The sequence below is a fragment of the Colias philodice genome, chromosome 25, assembly GCF_061535455.1.
Source record: "Colias philodice isolate Cphi_HAF_F1 chromosome 25, ilColPhil1 Martin Lab GWU primary, whole genome shotgun sequence".
In the NCBI taxonomy this organism is placed as follows: Eukaryota; Metazoa; Arthropoda; class Insecta; order Lepidoptera; family Pieridae; genus Colias; species Colias philodice.
In genome coordinates, this window is record NC_143110.1 from 853,939 (window position 1) to 877,770 (window position 23,832).

At 33.6% G+C, this 23,832-nt stretch overlaps 1 protein-coding gene and 1 long non-coding RNA gene across 2 annotated transcripts in view; one reads left to right on the forward strand and one right to left on the reverse strand.

Annotated features, from left to right (window-relative positions):
• Positions 1-21,244, reverse strand: part of blo (bloated) — a 65,859-nt gene extending 44,615 nt beyond the window's left edge. The window contains exons 1-3 of the mRNA XM_089710556.1: positions 21,014-21,244; positions 1,193-1,263; positions 659-916 (exon numbers count right to left, since the gene is read on the reverse strand). Of these exons, the coding sequence (XP_089566682.1) occupies positions 659-848 (190 nt within the window). The 5' untranslated portion in view covers positions 849-916; positions 1,193-1,263; positions 21,014-21,244. The remainder of the gene's footprint in view (positions 1-658; positions 917-1,192; positions 1,264-21,013) is intronic.
• The window catches only part of LOC149477149 (uncharacterized), a 69,343-nt gene that overhangs the window by 36,014 nt on the left and 9,497 nt on the right, over positions 1-23,832 (forward strand). The window lies entirely within an intron of this gene.

Sequence of the window (23,832 nt, forward strand, 5' to 3'; positions counted from 1 at the left end):
ATACCGATTTTCGATAAGAATGTATCATAATGCTCGCTATATATACAGTTTAGTTTTTATCATATGTTATTTATAATTATTATTACAAAAAATATACATATCTACAAGTTACAAGAACAAACGACACAGAAACACACACATGCAAACTTTACAGAAGGCTTGTAAATATTGATTAGCTTTGTCAATAGGGTAAATACTATAGAACAGTGATAGTAAGTCCTTTCATTAGTAGAGACGAGGCTTTGTTAAACTGACAGCAACTATTGGATTCAAATTAACTTAAAATTGGCTTAAAATAGATTACAAATTTCTGTAAATATGAGCCATGACAGGAATTTGCCTTTGAGACTTTCGATTTTCCAATATAAGGTTCAAATTAATTGATAATATAAACCGTTGGTGCTTCATTCTTTCACACAAATTTAAATTACTGTTAGCCAATACTTTCAAGGTTTATTTTTACCGTGAAATCGAATTAAATTCTACTCAAGCGATTTCAAAATTTAGTAACGTATGTATGCAAAAGTACTGTTACATAGGTTTGGATGTATTATCTTACTAGATGAAATAAAAATGGCCTAACTATCTGTCTGCCTAACAAAGCCTGAATTAGTCATATTAAATATTAGCGACAGTCCCGATATTCAGAGGAACTCACCGAATCTTTTAACGTGTACGTCTCTATTAAATGACACTGTTCGTTTGCCCTCTTTAGGCTCCTTCGTTTCGGTACTGTTACCGGTTTTCGTTTCGGTATTCGCACCGGTATTGGTATCGGTATCTTTCTCGGTTTTTGCTACCTCATCGCCGTGTTGGGCGTCTGCCTTAGTACTAGTTTCATTGGTCATTGAGTACAGAGGTACCTATATTTGGTACCTCGGTGGCTATTTGTCTCGTAGCATCAGTATTTTTTTATCTGCAAAAGTGTTGTTCTAGTCGTTATTTAAGCTAATTGTTACGGTTTTATCCAAACTCTACAACACTATGGATTAGGTACTGTTTGCAAAAAAATCATACGTTAATGCTATTTGCTCTCAGTATAAGCTGAAAAATAGATGAAACCTCCCAAATTTTGTAGATGAAGAAAATAACAATACATTTTGTATTAAACAGTTATAGTTTTTTCATTGTATTCCCAATTTTAATCAACGATGTAAGAAATGAAAGAAATCAAAAAGGTATTTTAACTCACCTATGTATTTTAAGATGCGATAACATGACTATTGCTGTCTCCGTCATACACTACGTATCTTGCATCATCACCTGAAACAAAACATATAATTTATAGTTTATACTTTAGAATATAACAAATCGTTATGATTCAACTGTATTTTTTTATTGTAATTGAAATTTACCACACATTAGAGGGTAACTTGGATTAACACATAGGATAGGTTTTATCTCGGAAATCCCACGGGAACGGGTTTTTCTTTAAAAACGCGGGCGAAGTCGCGGGCGGAAGTTCATAATAACAATAGAGACACGCCATAGCAAACCACCTCTTTAAAATTGCAAAATATAACATAACATTACGTCAAATCCATAACCCCACTTTGTACAGTCGGATAAAATAAACAGCTGATTACAAACACGGTCCCAGTAATGTGGTCAATCGGTCAGACGTTACATCAATCTTGATGTAGTAAGAAAATGCAATCCGAGAAAAAATTAGCATTCCACTAGTTTTACTAACATCTAACTAGTTAAGACAGACTAAATATCTTTCTAAATAGTTAGAATAGTATTTCAAAACCTCAAAACTTTTTTATTCGTGTAAATTTATCCCACCAAAAACATTTTCATGTAAAATGTTGCCAAGACTAGCCCATATGACTCGCACTGTCAAAAAGTTATCAGATCTCATGTAGAGCCAAGCTTCTAACACTACACGCCCTAACTCTACAAGGCCTAACTTCACAAACTCTACACCTTAGTCAAAATATGTGGCTTGGCCATTTCGCTACATTCACATCGGCGTAAGGTGAAAAATTAATTCACTGTTCATTACTTTTGTGTTATACAATAGTTCTTGTAGTAACGAACGGCCAAGCTACATATTTTGACTAAGGTGTAGAGTTTGTGAAGTTAGGCCTTGTAGAGTTAGGGCGTGTAGTGTTAGAAGCTTGGCTCTACATGAGATCTGATAACTTTTTGACAGTGCGAGTCATATGGGCTAGTCTTGGCAACATTTTACATGATAATGTTTTTGGTGGGATTTCATTTCTTTTTGTAAGTTAGTTATTTTTTTTTAACAAGGAGTACCTATACATATATATATCTAGGGGAACCAAGTTTTAGATTATTAGATTAGACCTCTAGTGTAATCAAAATTTAATTTAAAATTACAGGTCTCATACAAACTCCCATCCCCTAGTTTAAGGGGTTGGGGGATGAAAGTTACAAGTTTTATAATTTTTTTGTTGTTTGTGTGATAATACTAGCTTACATACAAAATTTCAGCTTTCTAGAACATTAGGAAATACCTTAAGAATTTTGATGATCATCAGTGAGTCAGTGACGAAATTTGCGTTTTTTAGATATAAATAAAATCTGAAGTATAAAAGCTAATGTAATTAAAACTTAATATGTTCAATAAGTCCGCTATTGACAATATATCCCGAAAATTTTGTTGATCTAGCATAATCCAAACCCAAGTTATGAGGGTTCAAAAAAACGTCGAAGCGCTTCGAGAAAAGGTAGGTAGTGCCCGTGCGCTTCGTTCGCTTGGCTCGTCTTGGCGGGGGCACTACCGTGCCCCCAGATAATGGTCGTACCACAAAACAATTTAAACACAGTCTAACTTTAAACCAGGGATCTGTCACTTCAATAGTTGTTGCCTTGGTTGTTGCTGTTAAGAAATAATTACCTACCTACGGCTACATAACATTATTATAAATATTCTATAAATGGTATAATAACAGAATTAAATGTATGGAAATCTTTAAATACCGACAAATAGTTTAACGAAATCCGCATTAGTTAGATTTTTTTCTTTATCGAATTAAACTATAATAGGACACGGAATCACGCTTCAATGGCTGAACTGTTATCGAAACTTACTTTTTTGTCCAAATAAAAATTAAAATAGTTGGACGGAAAATCCGATATTAGGAAAACATCATTTTCAGTGACATAAAAACTCTAAGTCAAACTTATTATTTATCAGCTAGCTGTGCCTCGTGGTTTTACCCGCAGTGCTCCGCTTCTGTTGGTCTTAGCGTGATGATATATTATATAGCTTAAAGTCTTTCTCGACAAATGAGCTATAAATCTAACACCGAAAGAATTTTCCAAATCGGACCAGTAGTTCATGAGATTAGCGCTTTCAAACAAACAAACTCTTCAGCTTTATAATATTAATAAATAAAGTACCTATAGAAGATTATTTTGTTTGCATCTACTTGAACCTATGCGTGTAATTTCGACGCAAAAATAACTAACGCCTCCATTAAAATGATGCAATAAAAATTAAAATATCACCAAGGCTCAAAAATCATTACAAAAACGTGTGTAATAATGCGAAATACTTGAGTTTCCTTAAACGCAGATTAGTAGGCAGATGTGGGAAGTGCCAAGGCGCCGACGGCCTTAAAGCTCTTCGCGTTACATGTTTGCCTGGTACTTTTGAATGAAATTTCTTATATATTGAAGTGAAACTTCTTCATGGCAATGCCGTCACGTCATGGAGTAAGGCGACGATTCTGGTATATTTGGATCTTGCCAAAGAAGTTTCACTTCTGACACGTGTTCTCGGCGCACATGCTCTTTTATAAATAGGTTCGCGGTTGTTAGGCATTGTAATCCTGTTATACCAGCCTATCTGACAAAAATACTCAGTATTTCTAGGAAAATGATCGTCCAAAACTCAAGTACAGTAGATAACTGTAGTAGTAACTTAGTAAGTAGTAAATAATTGCTTTTAGGACCAGAATTTAATAGTAATTTCCTAGAAACACTGGGTTGTTTTCTTAAGACTGGTATAACAGGATTAGATCTCCGCCTTCATTGAATCTTTTGCTTGTAGACTTGACTTTCTGGCAAAAATGACTTGATTTTTTTCACTGTTACAAAAAGTGAAGGAAAACATGACGAGGATGTTGAATATAAACAAAGATTTGTTATGAACTTGTGCTTTATTGTATTTTAGATTATAACTGCAGTAAAAACAGCTGATATGAATTGAGTATAGATTGAGTGCCAATTTTTGCTAACACAAAACTTTTGCGGCAGCGGCAATGTAGCCAAGGAAATAATATTGAAGTAATTTAACGAATTCTTTATTAAAAGTAAATTTATTGATGACTTCACCACTTTACAACCAATGTCACAGATCGATGAATGAATTGTAAAAGAGAAACACGTTGTAGTTGACATTGCTAAACCCACGGAAAGACGAAAATGGCTGTGCAAGGTAAGTTATAGGCCTTCGGAAAAGGTCAAGTGAGGATTTTGCAGCCCTTTTCAATAATTTAAGATGTGAATAAAATTGGTCCGTCTGTCTGATCTGTCTGGTAGCTTGAATTGTTTTTAATGGTAATAACGTGCTCTATAGTAGGGCAAGCGATGGTCAAATGCTTGCCTAACCCTAATTAAAAAAAAAATAATACCAAATTTCGTGTTTTCGTTATTATTAACGATCACAACGCATGCGGCACGGACCACTGTAGTGCTGTTGTGGCCATAACATGACTGCGATAAATAAATTATTATTTATTCGACCGATTGAGGAAAAGGGCAGTAAAGTTTAACATTTAAAAAATAAAGAAAGGAAATCCTTCAGAGTAATAAATTGAACATAATGGAATTAATAATTAATTTGTAAACCAAATAAATGATTACGCTATCTGAAAATATTTGGGACTTCACATAGTCACACTTTTACGTTATATTTTCAAAAGTCAAACCTAGCAAGCCATAGCAATCTTTTAATTATTATCTTTAATCAAAATACGTCACAAGGAGAGCTGAATTTATGTTTTCATTACATATTCACGCTTATATTAGCTTCATCTGTATGTTTGTATGTAACCGACTCTTTTAAATTCGATTTCGTTTCGTTTTAGCCACTTTAAACGGACAGCTTTAATTCAAACTGGATAACAAATTCATATTATGATCGCAATAACCAGTCACTTATATGAATTTGCCAGTCAGTTCATTTCACGGCGTAAACTGACTGGGAATAATCCATACTAATATTATAAATGCGAAAGTAACTCTGTCTGTCTGTCTGTTACTCAATCACGCCTAAACTACTGAACCAATTTGCATGAAATTTGGTATGGAGATATTTTGATACCCGAGAAAGGACATAGGCTACCTTTTATTGCGAAATATGTACCACGGGCGAAGCCGGGGCGGACCTCTAGTAAGTCATAATTCGGCCCCTGTATCAAGGATTGGTGACAATGCAATAATTTGATGAGATTATATGTATTGTTTTAGTTTTTTAAACTATAATATAATAATTGGATATTGAACCTAGATCCATCAACAAAAAAAAACGATATGTTCGTTTTATAACCGCGAACGTTATTAGTTATTACCTATGTATCTATGTACATTAGACTACATAGAACGGTCAAGGCAAACATAATTGATTTCTAGCAACTAATTATATCAAACTAGCTTGTACCTTCGGCTCTGTTCTTGGGAATATAGAATTTCTGAAGTCAAATTCTTGGAACAGAATCCATCTATATATAGAATTTTTTATTGATGTATTTTTTTATTTCGTTGAGAACATTTCTTTGTATGTTATCTCATCTTCTTCGTATTACTAATATTATAAAGCTGAAGAGTTTGTTTATTTGTTTGAACGCGCTAATCTCAAAAACTACTGGTCCGATTTGAAAAAATTTTTAGCTGTTAGATAGCCCATTAATCGAGGAAAGCTATAGCACATGAGTAGAAAGACGGAACAGAGACTAAGCTTCAAACAAACGCGAGAATCGATTGCACTACTACAAGTACGCGGGGCCATGTGTGTGTGACTCTGGCCGCTTGTCGCGTACGCAGCGATTCTGGAAAAAACCGGTTTGCGCTTGCACAGGCAGAGTACAGTCTCAGGGTTGATACGACGCACGTTGTTTGTTTTATTAGTTGCAACTTGCAAGTTTGAATATTTTAATATAAAACGTAATATTTCATTGTCAAAAATGGTTGTTTATTGTACTGTGTGTATGAATAATAGTAGAAAAACTAAAAATATATCATACTTCAACTATCTCAAGGAGTACAATAGGTGAGTAAATATTTTGATTATTACTTTTTCAAGTCAGTACCTACTTGCGTTTATTTTATTAGGTCCTTTTTTAATAAGATGAGAATTGTACATGGTGTGTTTTTACCTTTCATTATTATTACAAGTTTAGCATTTGTAAGTATGTATGTATGTATTGTAAGTGTGTACATACCTAGGTTGGGTTGTAGTAGGTAGTTTTGTTTAATTTGTCTTAACCTATTGTGACAACCCTACCAAAATAGGTAACAATTTTGCACGTTCGGTTCTTAAGAAGCTTAGTCTCTGTTCCGTCTTTCTCATGTGGCTATAGGCTATATTATATCATCTCACTAAGACCAACATGTGAAACAGCGGGGCGCAGGCTGCACTTGCAGGTTGTTAAAAATAAAGTCGTCTATCGAAGCTAATATTTCATAATTATCTATGCATCTACAAGTGGTTTAATTTTTATTTACATTACATTTTAACTCACAATAAACGCCTTGACTGCTGACCCACATTCACTTTTAATTACCCAGCTATTAAAATAAAGTGGGACAAACAAACAAATCGATTTTAACTGTAAATAATTGTTTTATTTACGAGGTTTAAGTAATACATATATTGCTTTATCATATACAATTGCTGTGTAAAAAATGGTATGTATTGAAAAATAATATCTACCTATCAAAGCAATTATATCTGTAGGTATGTCTGTTCACATCTCAAAAACGTTAAGATTGATATTGAAGTGACTTTTTCTTTCATTTTAAATCGAAGATTAGGTTCTTTTTATTCGGGAAAAATTAAGTTGCCTAGAAAAGGCTGGCTCAAGCTAATAACAATGGTAATGTAATGATATTTTTGTATGTTATTTAATCCATACTATAATAATATATAATATAATATGTACTAGCGGTCCGCCCCGGCTTCGCCCGTGGTACATATTTACGTTTTCTCTACATAAAAACCATCCTCGTACTTCAAGGAATATAATAAAAAAAGAATTATCGAAATCGGTTCAGCCGTTCTCGAGTTATGCGCTTACCAACACATTTTGCGATTCATTTTTATATATAAGAAGATTATAAATGCGAAAGTAACTCTGTCTGTCTGTTACTCAATCACGCCTAAACTACTGAACCAATTTTCATGAAATTTGGTATGGAGATATTTTGATACCCGAGAAAATACATAGGCTACTTTTTATCCCGGGAAAATGACGAAATCCCACGGGAACGGGAACTATGCGGGTTTTTCTTTGACTGCGCAGGCGAAGCCGCGGGCGGAAACCTAGTAGGTACATAATATTAAATATAAACTTCTTAGAATTCGATTTTAACAGATTAGCAACGTTGTTTTTTATCTTTTATGAATCAAACGACATTTAGCTGAGAGGGTTATGGGTTTTTCGATTCATTAACCTTCAGGGTTTATTGATAATCTAAATTGAACATCAAATCAATGTCAAATTTCATATTAATTACCTATTAAAAATTTTAAAGTATATTTAAATGCAATATATCTTCTCATAAGTAGGCGCGATCGCGTATTGCTTATCTAGTCGAGAATTTATACTACTAATATTATAAATGCGAAAGTTTGTGAGGATGTGAGTGTGTGTGTGTATGTTTGTTACTCTTTCACGCAAATTCTACTGAACCGATTACAATGAAATTTAGCACACATATAGAGGGTAAGGATGGAGTAACACATAGGATAGTTTTTATCTCGGATATCCCACGGGAACGGGAACTATGCGGGTTTTCCTTTGAAAACGCGGGCGAAGCCGCGGGCTGAAATCTAGTAGTACATTATTACATTGTTTTATTACAATAATTTTAGTGCAATTTATCGAATTATAATCGAGTTAATATATCGAAATTGTAAAATGGACAGTAACTATGCAACCAGTCCACCGTGTCCTTTGCGACGCTTCCTGGCTACAGCCAGTTGTGATCAAACTTTGGCACAGATATTTAGTAAATACATTGTTCATCATTCATCATATTATATGGACATGAAAAATAAAACTCAAACATTGATTAAATCCATTACTCTTCTTTTAGAAGCTTTCAAATCGTCATGAGCTAAAGAAGTTATTCTCGACAGATTAATGTGTTTTTATACCACAAGCGAAACCGAGCTAAGCGGCTAATATAAATTGAAAAAAGGGAATAAAGAATAATTTTAATTTTTACTGATTAGGTATGTTGTTCCAAAAGTTGACAACACCTGCCATTACTAAGTAGTGGAGCAGCTTTTAAAGGTTGCCATCGTAAATAATTTTTAGTGCTTTTGTTTAAGGACACATGCAAATAATGCATCAACATTCCTCTGTGAAGTTCCGTGTACCCGTATGGGGTATGGAGATATCCCCATATGGGGCGCAGAGCCCGTGGTACTCATGTACCACGTAGTACCCGGGGAAAGTAGCCTAAATGCTAATCGAGATAATCTATCTAGGTATAATTTCACGCAGATCCGATTACCTATCAGTTTTGCGTTAAAAATACATTACAGTACATACATAATGTATTCATACATTCTTACAAAGTACATTCGCTTTTATCACATTATAAGGATATGTCATAAAATTAATCGACATCGCACGCATACGATGCGCACTCTGGCATCGGTTAATCAAAAAATAATAATAAAAAAAAAATACAAAGTCGCAAACGTTGCCGCCAAAATCTCGTAAGCATTTAAAAACCAGTTTTCATTGTATATTACATATAACAATGATTATAATCAAAACACTTCCACGCCGATTAACATCACACAAAGCCCAAAATACCGAAACGATTGTAGTTTTAATAATTATGATCATAATTGTTCTCGATTGTAAATATTTTTTACGGATATTAAAAAAACTAGTTCTGGAAAAAGCTCTCACCCGCGTTTTATTACCACACTTTTTTCTCTCACATGGTTGTTTTTTTATGGAAGAGCAAGCAAAGACCACGACCACATGATGATAAGTGGTCACCTACGGTGACACATACATTTAAATTTTAAATACTAGTATAGTAGGTACCGATTTGATTTAATGGCGGCTCAGAACATCATACGATCCGATGCGCAGAAAACAATTTTAGGTATTAGCGGGACGTAATGGGACCTGTGCGAACGAACCGCCATTAAGATGAATCGAACTTTAACACTGGTGTAACAGGTGCTTTGCGCATTTCATAAGATTGTTCGGAAACACCATAGCTGTAGGTAATTCGTTCGCAAGCTTCACCGTTGGCGGAGGGAAAAGAAAAATATGACAACTTCTGCGTGAAATGGAATCGCTGAAAACTACCTTCGATTTATGTCGCATCAGTTTGTGTGAATTACATGTCTTGACACATCGATCGATTTTAATTATAATTTAAGCATTTACCTCTCTATTGAACTTCCGCCTTTTTTCAATATCCATAACTTACAGTCCTGTTATTTATTATCTACATTGATGACGTCACGAATCCAACATGGCGCTCAGAAGTAAAAGGCGCGACCTTGCCAAGTCACTTGCTCTAAATACTGTTTACACACAGCGTTATATTTGTCACTTGAAATGAATTATTTCGATGCTAAATTGATAATAGTTTAATACTGTTTATCTGTAAATTTGATATCTTTTTAAATTAAATCTGTCTTATAACAAATGAACTTTAATTTTATATTTTTCTCTAGAGACGTTACGAAAAAGGCATTTCTTACGAGCTTTTACAAGCAGCTTTTCCCGCCTTGTCAAAGAATCGAGTGACTTTTTTTGAAGAAATTCAAATATGCGTCCTAATTGATGTTCCCATGGAGATGCGAATTTCAAAGTAGATAGTGAAAAGAAGCGTATAACAGATATTATTACCGTGGTTTATCTGCTCTAGCTTCCTATTTCCATGTTTTTCCACCAATAATGTATGATTTTTTGAAGTGAAACTTCTTTAGGCGCGTTGAGAGTAAAATTTCAAGATCGCGCCATGGCAATAACGTCACGTCATGGAGTTAGGCGACGAATCTTTGAATCTTTCCAAAGAAGTTTCACTTCTGACCCGTGCTCGGCACACAGGCTCTTTTTTTCAGTATTTCTCTGTAAACATGAACTCCATTAGCACCCGAAGTGAAAACAATTTTTTCCCACAGTTCGATTCGAACCCACACTCTGACGCAACAGTCAATAACCACTTCGCAAATTTGAATTTCGGAACAAGTTTTGCATAATAACTATTAAATGTCAAAATCCTATCATCTGTACACAAAACGCTATAACATTAACACTTCTAAACAATACATATCAAAAATCATCACAGTACATTTACCCATCCACACATCGACCGCGCCCACCTGCGCTTAACCACACAATAGTTACTTGAGACGACCATTAAAGGAAACTACTAAGCGAGACCATTTATAGATGATACATTACTTACAAGGCCGTTGTATTTACAGCTGCATAGGTATGTAGAGTATTTATAAAGAACAGTGTAAAATATTGAAATAAATTGAGAATAAGAGCAAAAAAATAATAAAAACATTAATTAAATAACATCTACATGCCACAGTTAAAATATGTAAAATGGTAATAAGTAAATTAAAACGAGCTGATTGTTTGCCAAAAGGTAAAAGATACCATAAACATTAGCAAATACCTATTTGGGCACGCCAACTTGCTAACCAACTTGTAAGTATAAAAATAAATATATATAAAATATTTACCATGTAAAAGAAAGTAAAGAAGGATGAAGAAATAAACAGGTACATTCTAGGGATCGCTCCATCTTAGGCCACAACTCAGCTTACCATCAGGCGAAATCGTGGCCAAGCGCTCCCCTATCGCAGGCGCATAAAAAAAGGTAGTGGAGGACCTTTTCTATACCTACGGTTTATTCTGAACAATTCTCTCCAATTACCATCCAAGAAATTACAATATAAAGAGTTTAAATCACCCTAGTAAAACTACTAGTATCATGACTACGATACTACCTCTACATTGACAGGTCATACATGGGTCATACACAGGTTGTGTCAAACTTGTCACAATGACCTTGCAGATGCGTCGTGACCCACGTCAGTTCAAGGTTAGCACACGCACGAACTTTGCCACTAGATAATCTAAAATTCTAGACACATAGACCGTTATCTTATGTACACATCGATGGTAACAAGCAATTTAGCGTAACAAGAAAATAACATAGAACCCGATTGCAAGATGACATATAATGTGGCGCCAAAATCCGCCATGTTTTTAATTTGTCGTTTTGAATGTCACTGTCAAATTAAGTTGTATCTCATGCTTCGAAGCGTGTGAAAAAAATGAGTATGAACAAAAATATAACTTCCTTCTAGCACAAATGAGTAAGAAAAACATAAGTTTACTTTACTTAAGAAAAAAACTTATGGGCCACTAAAAGAATTGTTCAATACATTCACTAGCTGTCACTCATCGTATACATTGACTAATCTTGATAGTTTTGCATGGTTTATCAAGCCATTATAAACAAAAAGATTGTATAGATAGAATTATATTTACATACAATACGCTTACATTCACAATATAGTTAAACTTTATTGGCTGAGGTCCAAATATTATACATAATATGCCAACTGCCAAGCTTTGGAAACTGTTGGCAAATATTTAAGTTTGTACTTTGAAATGTGCTTATTGTTGATTTGAAAAGCGATAGTGTATTTGAATTGTGTGGAATGAAGTAAAATATAATATAAATATAAGTTTTTACAGCTCGTTCAATTTTAATGATAAAAAATAGTCATAAAATATAATTGAAACAATACTACACTTAAAAAGTTTAAAGCAAACTAAATTTTCCTGACGAGAAAAATAAATGATAATTTTCCTAATGACCATTAATTTAACATTCACTTATTTTATATTACTTAAAATCACATTTTACATAAAAAAGTGATAAATTTATAAGGCTCTACTTGTTGTAAGACTCTGGATCTACTGCCGTAGACTACATTTTTTATCCCACATCAACACGGACGAAGTCGGAACGAGAAGCTAGTTGATACAATAGAAACAAGGAGGTATTCAACCTTTTGTATTTTACAGAATAATAATTAGTACTTAGCTAGCCTACACCGAGATTTTTACCCAGGACTGCTCATCTGAAACTCTAAGTATAACCACTGCTTCAAGACAAATCATAAATTATTATGTAACAATAAAAAGAACAATATAAAGTTTAGAGTCAGTTATAAAATTAAGTTCATTCTTAGAAAAATATGAAAACGTGTTCAAGCAATAAAGTTATATCTTTATGCAACAGTATTAGGTATTTATTTAATGCGCAGTAGGTTTTTCTCAATTTGCATTTAAACAGATTTACATTGTCTTCATTTTATGCTGATTGTCAATGGTTAACTCTAGTCTATGGTCGTAATAGTAAAATAAACAATTTATCAGCATAAACAATAGGTATAATATAAACTGCGGTTTAAAGTATTACAAATAACCTAGTTCTTCTTCATTCGTGTCGGTTTCTAGATTAGATTCTATTAAGCTTACTATTAAGATTTAAAACAGTCTATGTCATGTCATTTATTTATTATTTACTCCCGTCAAGAGAGAAGCGCAAGCAAGTAAACTATCGCAAAGTATTCGAGAGAATTTGTATGAGAATTTGAAAAGCGCCCCTATCGTGCGTTTATGGTACAACATTTTTATTCGTTATGACGTCATGCTCTAGAATCTAGATGACGATACGTATTTTACGATAGTTTTCGTGCTTGTTCTTCTGTCTGTAAATAATTGACAACACAACACATAAAAATTAATACTCTAAGTAGCATATAGGCTATTTCCAGCTATACTAAAACTAAAATAACTTCTCAACTCATCATTAAGTTGTTTTACATCACAATACACTTCGTGTTGACATTTCGGCCAAGGAGACACCACAAAAGAGAGTCCGCGTCACGTATTTAACATCAAGATGGACTATATTTCAAAAGTAAATGCTTTCATAATTAACCGTGTAAGCTGTGTGGTCAGTAAGGATTTGATAAATGGTTCTTGGACTATATTATGCAACCACAGTATTACAATATTATTTCCTACAGTAAGGAATCGCCTTTGATGTCGCGCGATGCCGCCGCCAGCGTAGGTACTTACGCTGCCACACGAAAATACGCTAGGGTTGCAACAAATGGGAAATAAAACAATTGTGATTATTAATATTATGATGAAATCATTTATTCATATGTACATTCAAAATTATTGCGATTATTAAATCTGATGTAATTATTTGTTCATAAATATATAATTATAGATATTGCACTGCTAAATATTATTTACGTGGACACTTTATTTTTGGATGTTCTTAATTGTATATTATAATTAATAACATTTAACTAAGTAATGCATTCGCATTGGGATGTACAATCTGATTAGAAAATAATGAAGGCAACATATACATAGCTTTGATTTTAATTCAACAGATACAATTAGGTAATACAATCTTTCTGAAATATTGTTTCCTTCTGGGATTTCAATGTAGATTTGCATCCATAAACACAACAGTTTATGCCCACCATTATAGAATACGTAAGTATAAATTATTACACAAAAAAACTCTGAAGCGTCTGCCCTTCGCGATAGGTAAAGCAATCTCAGCGTGATTGCTTTACGCGGCCCGCGTCGCCCGACTCCCGCAAGTTCCCCTCCGTTTCTCTGCACAAGTACATTCGTCGCACTACTGTAGGAAATATGGTAATACTGTGATGCAACTATGTACAGGTATGCACTATGAACGAGCTCCAAAACTATATATAGTAATGGTATGTCTTCTAAAAAGTAAGTTATAAAAGCTAATCTAGTCTAGGTATAACAAATTTCCTAATAATAGATTCTAAGCTAGATTCTAGACCTCTATTCCAACCATAACATATAGCTTAAAACCCTAAATGCGTCTTGGAAAATACAAAAAATGGGTATAACTGTGTGGACACATAATCTATGGATCAAATCTGCCAATTTATTTTATTTTAGAATTAAGTAATTATTTTGATAAAAATCAGAATAATCAAGTTGTTTAAACTACAGAGGTTAATAAATAATAGGAAAGGCAATATACACATACCTACACGTATATAATGGCCGAATTGAGAACCTCCTCCTTTTTTCTGAAGTTGGTTAAAAAGTTGATGCAAATGAAAGGATCAAAACGGGAAGGTCGCACTATTTTAAATCGTTCAGGAGTTGGAAAGTGAAGTATAATAATGTTCAATTAAAAATAGATATGTATGTCAACCAGCCTGCTTGGTTCGACTGGTTCCGAACGACCTTCATACACTGTCACTTACAGGTGCCGATCCGTAGGCATGATAAGTACTTATAAACTTATTTTACTGGCTAGACTTGTAATCGTTGATCTGATATAAATAGTCTGTGATTTCGAAATAACTATATATTTAAGATGTTGTTGTTTCTTAGTTAAATACCTGTAGAAACTTTTAGGGCAATCTTCCTGTTTTTTATTAATCTTTGGAATGATTGGGGTTATTATAATCGCATTTTTGGACAGGGAAGTTTGAAAAGCAACTTAGAAATGACAAATGTTTTCAAAAACCCTAGAAACAGCAAAGTAGGTACTTAAATAACAGTTCAAAGTGGGTCTACTGAAAACTTGGTTAAGGTACGAATGCAACCTAGATTACCTATGTCATTTCTAAAATTACGACAAATTCAACGATATTTTAGAGACACTTAACACAAAATTACTTAACAATATGGATATGGTATCTCGAAATCTTTTTAAATATTTTAAAATGTCGTAATGAATAAATTGGAATTTCCGATCAATTTCTGGTAAAATTATTTACAATCTCTTCTCATTTATTATTACTGTGACATCCCGAGGCTTACAAGAGGCTTATAAAGATTTCGAATTGCTCCTTTCCAAGCCAGTAAAACTAGTTCAAAACTACAGAACTTAAAAGGTACAGAGGCCTCAATAATTCACATCATAATGGGTATTCTAAATTATTTAAAGGCCTTGTCCGTTGGCTGTCACGACTTGCCCCTAATGTACTAATCTAGGTGTCGCCATACGCAGCCAAATGGTGTTTAAATCGTCAAAAAGATGTATAAGATTTTCTATATTTATATGACAGACTCTTAAGTTTGGATCTCATAAATAACCTAGTTATAATTTTTTCATTAGTAGAAAGCTCCATTGTTCCGGAGTGGCAGAAGCCATATAGTATTTGATTTGTATCCCTACAACATAGGACTTTCTTAATTGCATATAGTTAACATGCATATAACCTATGCGATTTGGTGCTATGTAAGTATGAGTTTTTATGTAAGCAATGTCTTCTTTCTTTCAATGTTGAACTTTTAATAAATAATGCTACAAGGGCTAACTTATGTTACAGTTAGTCCTTAATTATTAAGGTAATATCCTGTAGGTATAACTTATGTGTTCTGTTAACAAACAGACTATGATTCTAACAATACCTACATCCGTATAGTTCATTAGCGATTCCCATCATGAATAACATCTAAAATTATATCAATAACAATTTATTCCAAGTATTTAACACATAAGGTGTTAGAGAGGCGGCGCGTGGGCACATGACGTCACCATTCATACTTTACCGCCCACCTGCTTTGTTTTTTGTCATTCAATTCTGTGGTCTAGACTTTTGTACTTATATAGCTATGCTTATAGGACACGAAGAAAAAAATGTCTCGGTCTGGTAGGACACAGAAGGCTGATCACCTACTTGTCCCTAAAGAAAATCTATCAGTGAAACAGATGTATAATGCATCTGCCACTTACCCCACTAGGGGACGTCTAATCGAGTGTGAATTAGTGTGCCGTTTTTTAAGATTGAATGTTGTGTTGGTAACCTAACTACACCTTTTTACTTATAATATCAATGTTATAGGTACTCTAATACCTGTTATTATACCATGGCCATGGACTATGGTTAACGTTAACGTTAGTGATAAGCAATGACGGAGGTTTGAAACTTTTGGAATCCCGCGAACGAAGTCGGGGCTACAACTAGTATTAAAATAAAAGTGAAACAATATACTGGTTATACTTTAAGTGCAACCGAAGGTCATACATGACATTTCTACTTTTTTTACTTTAAATAAAAGCGAGCTTATAAAAAGCGATTTTCCTTGAGTCGCGAAGACGGTATTTCCAGCATGCAGCTTGCATAATTTTAAAGATTAAATCATGAAGAATATATTTAGAATATAATATTTAGTAATCTACAATTATATCAGTTGACTCAGCAACTTTAATGTATAAAAGGGATACAAACGATCTATTTACATTTCTCATTGTACCTATATGTTTCTGTGATCTTTAAAACTACGCAACGGATTTTGATGCGGTTTTTTTAATAGATAGAATAAAGTGATTAAAGAGGAAGGTTTTAGTGTATAATTTATTAGGCTTTAGACAAAGGCGGTAAGCTAGATACGTATACAACTAATAGGCATACAATGAAAAACTCATAAAAAATTCCGTCTAGCCCACTTTCGCAACGCGCGATAAGGAACTTCGTTCCAAAAAACCGTTCCAATGGATATTTGTTAATTAAACACTGATTACTGAGAAATACAGATTCACAATTATTATTTATTTATCAACAATGAAATGACAGTAACTACATAAAAATGCTCTCATAAAAATTTTGAGATATTCCTTCACTATGAAAATATAATGCATGCGCTTATGCTGGGGCCACACTAACGGGAAATGCCATTAATTAACGCGATAATGGACGTTAACTTTAGGTGTAGCCAGTATTATTTAACAACGGCATTAACATTGCCGTTTGGCGAGGCGATAGCTTTATCGCGAGAATTAACGCAATGAAGCGGTCACACTACGTCCATCTTGCTAGAATTTTAGTAAAATTAACGCCGTTTTTATCGCCAACAATCGGCATTCACGTTGACCGTTCAAGTGTAGCCACCCACTTAACGCCTTAAAAATTATCGGAATAATTATCGCAATAAAGGGCATTAGACGTTAGACGTTAGTGTGGCCCCAGCATTAGAAAATAATATAATAAGGGCCTAGTAATTAACGTGATATATTATCGCGATATTTCGAACGAGTAATTTTAGGAAACTAATTAATTGCACAAAAAATAAAGGAAGGAAGTTACTTTTTGCCGTCCTACAATTATTAACAGATACGTTGGTATTGGGAAATAATATGTTTCCTTGTTTTTGTCGAGAAATCTTTTTTAATATCGTTTATCGAGTTTTGTAATAATAAAATTTGCATTCGCGTCAACGATTCTAAAGCGGATGAGTTTGTTTGTTTGAACGCGCGTAATCTCAGGAACTACTAGTAAGTAATAGAGAAGAATTTTTCAAATCGGAAAAATTATTTCGGTGTTAGATAAAGATAGCCCATTTGTCGAGGAATGCTTTGGGCTATATAATTATTATCACGCTTAAGAACTCTTATCGCTCGATGCAATAGCTTAAAAAACCTGCCAATTACACCAGGAAAAAAACCTTGTAGGTAAGTATATAGATTGTAGGTAGGATCATATCAACCCAAAACTGCTTCGTAACTTCGTCTCGTTAAATATTATTTTAAGTTTGAGTAAGAATATAAGAGCAAATATTATCGCACGGTAATATCAAATATGTATTCGGCAATCCAATACTGTACGTGTTACGAGAAAATTGCAAAAAATTCGCCACTGGTTTTTAAATGACGCTCCCAAAATCGGCGGAGGTTCTTAATTCGTTTTTTTTTTTTATTTATTTACAAGTGCTGTATTGGGCTATGACTTAATTCAGCAACAGGAAACCTTATGATAAGATATTATGATTTGTAAAATAAATTAATAACGCTTGAAATGGATGTGCAATGTGCATATGCAAGTTTATCTAAGTAAAAATAGTCCTAGAGCCATTAAAAAATAATAAAAAAGTCGTAAAAACAACGAAAAAACGGTCCTTTACTAGGTAGGTACCTATCCTACACACAATGGCAAGAACTTTTGAACGTAAACTCTTCAATAAAAGTAAAGATTATGTAAGTTATAACTTATAAGTCACGTTTATTGTAAACAATCGACGAATGACACAACCGATTTCCAAAAAAGGTAGTAATGATGTTGACTAATGTCAATAAATTATATATCAATACACTACATACCTACATCAAAATTATGTTCAATAAACAATATGTTTTTTTGCACAAAATTCTACTAAATGAGATGTTACAATACAGCTGATGTTCTACAAAGTCAGTGCGATTTATTTATGTCATCTTTTTTTCCGATATGTTTACCAAACAAACAATATTTTCTATATAGATCAAGAAGCTTATACCTATCTACATGGACGTATAAAAAAAGACGGACGCCATATTACGAACAAACAACGTGAAGCCACCGTAGTAAGCTAGCGATCGTGTAAAGACAATGAACACGCACACACTCTCACCATAGTAAGCTAGTCGGCCGCCATTACGTCGTGAACTACCGACTGATTAACTGCGTCACTGTTTCACAAAAAATATTTAAAATGCCGTCTTGCGTGGTTAAATGGTGTTGCAACAGTACAATTTTAAATAACAAAACACAAGGGATTACATTCCACAGGGAAGCAAGTTATTTCTTTTATGTTTTAATGACAAAATTATTACGGCAAAATTTATAGAAAAAAATACAGCCGCCATTGTCATCAAGACAACTGTTGCCATGGCAACATGGCACACACACATGGATGTTTCGCCGCCATTACTAGGCTTCACTCAATGTTTAGGGGTCAGGGGATATACCGTCCGTCTTTTTTTATACGTCCATGCCTATCTAATACACTGGAGATTGCACTATGACCATAGACAAATATAATGCTATGACCATTAACTTGTACCAAGAAAATATGACGTTGAATAACGCCTGTATGTTTTTTTATCCCTTTCACGTTATAAGCTTCTTGATATAGATATACCTAGGTACCTACTAAAAATGTCATTATGTACCTACTTCCTTCAAAATTTCCACATATATGTACCTACCTATAAACTGTCCGTGAACAAGCTACGATTTGCGAAGATTTAAAAAAAACTCGTTTGAAATGAAATGTTTGAAACGTAAAGCGAATCATTACGCGTTAATTGTTCAAACTGGAATACATTACAATAATTATTATGGATTCATAAGAATAACATGACGTAATTGTTGACTTAACTACTAAGGACATAATCCATAGTCTATAATTTATACAGATGTATCTAGACGTGTAAAACAAATAGACCGGACTCTCAGTGGAGTTTCGTTTGCAAAAATCGCGGACCTAAATCTGACTTCTGATATATATTGTATAGGTCCCAGACATCCTATAGACAGATGTTGCCAACCAGTTTTGTGGTCCCCCTGCCCGCACCCCGGTAATTAAATATGGCATACAAAGAAAAAAATAAAAATTTCCAAAACATGCCGTGTGGGATATCAAATGAAAGAGCTTATTGAGTAGATCACGAATATATAGCATACTATATACATTTCTTACACTTTCGCTAAGATTTTTTAGAAAATTTACGAAAATGGTCCATTTTTGAGTTAACTTTAAACCACTATAGATTGAAAAATCATGAATATATTTTTTAAATTATTATTTTAAATAATTAAAAATAGTCCATTGTTTACGATTCAATATTTCGTACAGTGAAATAGTTGCATGGGGGAGTGGGGGGAGCATTCAAAGATGGCGAGTATATTTTCAAGTTCATATAGTATATAGTTATTTTCATCAAATCCACCACATAGCTCACTTATATTATATTACGAACTATTGAATCATAAACAATGGACTATTGTTAATTATTTAAAATAATAATTAAAAAAATATATTCATGAGTTTTCAATCTAAAGTGGTTTAAAGTTAACTCAAAAATGGACCATTTTCGTAAATTTTCTAAAAAATCTTAGAGAAAGTGTAAGAAATGTATATAGTATGCTATATATTCGTGATCTACTCAATAAGCTCTTTCATTTGATACCCCACACGGCATGTTTTGGAAATTTTTATTTTTTTCTTTGTATGCCATATTTAATTACCGGGGTGCGGGCAGGGGGACCACAAAACTGGTTGGCAACATCTCTCTATAGGATGTCGGGGACCTATACAATATATATCAGAAGTCAGATTTAGGTCCGCTATTTTTGCAAACGAACATCTCCTTGGAGCCTGCTCTAAAAAGAACTAGGTAAATAATTATCGCTATTTTTTACGTCGCAACCAACTTGCAACGGACTACCGTTTGAAAAAATTGTAATACTCAAATTAAAATACGTTTCTGTATGTAGGTAGTTACTGTCAACTAGTACAAAAAATTTATTTTATTTTAAAATCAAACAAAATTTGTACAAAATATCTAGTTATCATGATTTGAATGCGTGTATTGAAACTTCTCTACAATAACAGGATGTATGCTCAATTATTCATTGCTAGGTCATATTAAAATGTTGCAAATGATAACTTCATAACCAGTTGTGATCGATTCGAGAAGCGTAACATTCAATATAAACATCTCTACGTCCTATATCATTCCGATTAGAAGGCAATCCCAGTCACTACTTACTAGCTAATGCCTTCTAAAATCAAAAGTACAGAACAGTTACAAAACATAGGTAGCCGCTTACCTATATATTTCACCGTGCAACAACACTACCTTATTTGCTTTTACTTTAAAACTCATAAATAAACAACAATGCAGATTATATTCACTGATGACTGATAAATTAATTAACGTTTCATAAATCGAACAAAGGACAACTCACCATAAACAACGAATCCGGAAAAGTTCGAAAAAAAAAACAAAACACTCACAAAATCACAGACAAACCTAAACCAGCCCAAAACAATACGCACAAATAATTTGGCCACTTCGAACCGGTAATAAGCGACAATTAATTTTTTTCTTTTTTGCACAGACACTGGCGCGAAGTTTGACAGCCAATACGGCGCGATACCACTCTCGTCAAGCAACGGAGGTCGACTGAACTGAAGTTTTAAACTTTAAAATTGCGGTGTTACGTAGTTAAGGCTTCGCTGCGAATATTAAATTATAAACAGACGTTCGAACTGGTGCGACCGGACCACCGTACTCGTGCGGTGCGATCGACTCGCCACACGACCGCACCGCACCTAGGGTTGCCAGTATTTGATTTAAGGGTTAACAGCATCAAAAATACGAGTTTTAGTTATTTTTTACGGGAGATAATTAAAACAGCAATGTTAAATAGAGAAAATTTATTTTTGGCATTTATATTTGCTGTTGGAAGAAACAGCTTTTAATAGCTCTTCATTTTCTAAAGCGAATGTATAAAAATCTTTGCACGATAATTTAAAATTACATTTAATTAATTTGCAGCTTCGCCTTTACAGTTTCAATATTCAATCGGTTTCGGCTATCCGTCCAGGCATTGCCGCACAAAGAAAATATTCTTTGTTTAAAAATTATGATTAAATTTACGATTTTAAAAAAAACATTTAAAATATTGGAATTTTCGCGGCCGACTGAGCTAAATAAATTCGTATAAAAAAATAGATAAGTACACTAGTGACTAGATAATTTATAACGTTGCTAATATATGAAGTGATTAAAGGCGCAAATTATCCCTTTTTGAAATTTTCGATATTGTCGATGATAGAGGCGAAAGTATTGTAATTTTTACTGATTTTCGTTTTTATTTTTTTATATTATATGCAGGCGTTAGTAGAAGCTCTGTTTAGTACCAAAAGAAACCTTGAACTGAGTTCTACATGTGACAAAAATACCACATTCTAGCCACGAAGTTATTACGAGATATAGATTTTCAAAGAATGTCAGGGTTGTCCCTAGTAAACAAAATTATATATATCATCTATCTATTACTTACTATTATTTTAGTCGTTAGTTATAGTCGATATTTCAATATATTATTATATGTAGGTACATAATCTTTATATGTAATAAATTACTTGAACAAAAAAAATATCTTAGATTTATAAGACAATTCAATAATATCAAATTAATACAAATTAATCTCCTTTTTTTGTGAATATTTCGAGCATTGATCATAGTAATCTCATTAAAAGTCAAACCGAATTCCTTGAAAATCTTTTTCTCGTAATAAATTCGTGGTTAGAATGTTGTATTTTTTTCACATGTATACCTCAGTTCAAGGCTTCTTTTGGTACAAGTACAAGTACAAGTTACAACCATTGAAAAGAAGAAAACGAAGAGAAAAGAATGGGCAAAATTATATTTAAAAGACAGGGATTCATTCAGACATATGCAGTCATATCATAAATCTTTGTAGAGTTCTAAAATTTATATTATTAATCTTTTTTCAGTATTAGCCACGTCATCCGACGCCATCGCCATTGATAACGATCGACCGACGTCCGTTTTGTTTGGCGGTAGAACTATGACTAAAGCTGTAATAAGTATATAGTCTATGACTAATGCGCTGTCCGGTGCGATCGCCCGTCCACACGCGCGAATTTGGTACGGTCCGCACCAAGTTCGGATGAAAAAACCATCGAACCAACCGTACCGTCAATAATAATAATTATGTCCGGCGGACCACTGTACACACGATCGAATATGGTCCGGAGCGCACCAAGGTCACGGTGCGGTCCGTACCAAATTCGAACGTCTGTTTATAACTTTATTATAGGAGGCCGCAAGGAAAACAGCTTGTTTTTACTTATCCAGGCATTTGTCGTGCAGTCAAATTATAACAGTTTTGTTATCTGTCATCGCATCTACATTTGAAGGTCGGTCTATTGTCGCGAGTTTCATGTTTTTTCTTATTTAGGAGCTTTGTAACCACTTTGTAACTTTAAATCCGTAAAAGTGAGGAAAACGCGTGTTTTTATAGTATTTATATTGAGTCACAAGATGACAGTCCAAAATTGTAATATTTTAAAATATGTACAAGCGGATGTGGTGAAAACGGTAAAATCACAGCCATAGACAAAAATAATTTGGAAAATCCAAAAGTGCACGCCTCATAATTTTTTTTTAATAAATATTTATTAATTATTATTTTTGTTTATTTAATAACAATTAAACCACATCGAATCAGACCCTGAAAAATGAAAGGGTTCTATTCCTGAGCATACTCAAGCGTAAGAGAAAAAAAAAGACTCGATTAGTAAAGTATTTCGGTCGCTATCGTGTTAACAAGAAAAAGGATCCGCACATACAGACACACGGACGTCCAAGACAGAACTTTTTTAAACTGTTTTTTAACTAGTTTAAATAACAAAAATGACATCAAAAATATCATGAAGGTTAAAAATAGTGTTTTTTCTTAATATGTGTGTGTATGTATTATCTTACAAGTGCAATGTATGATACATAAAGACATTTTAAGTTTGAAAAATCCTTAGATTATACACCTATAGATGTAACCACTAAAATGACCTTCCTTGAAAGAGCGAGATCGTTAATTGTCAAACCCATGCAAAGAAACAGGACAGAATATATAGTTTTTGTCTTTGTCGACATGGCCGGTTTTATTGTTTGGCAAGAACAGATTGTGACAAACAAACTTGGCGTCTTTTGGATTTTTCTGTGATTGTGTGAATTTACAGTGTTTATTGCGTA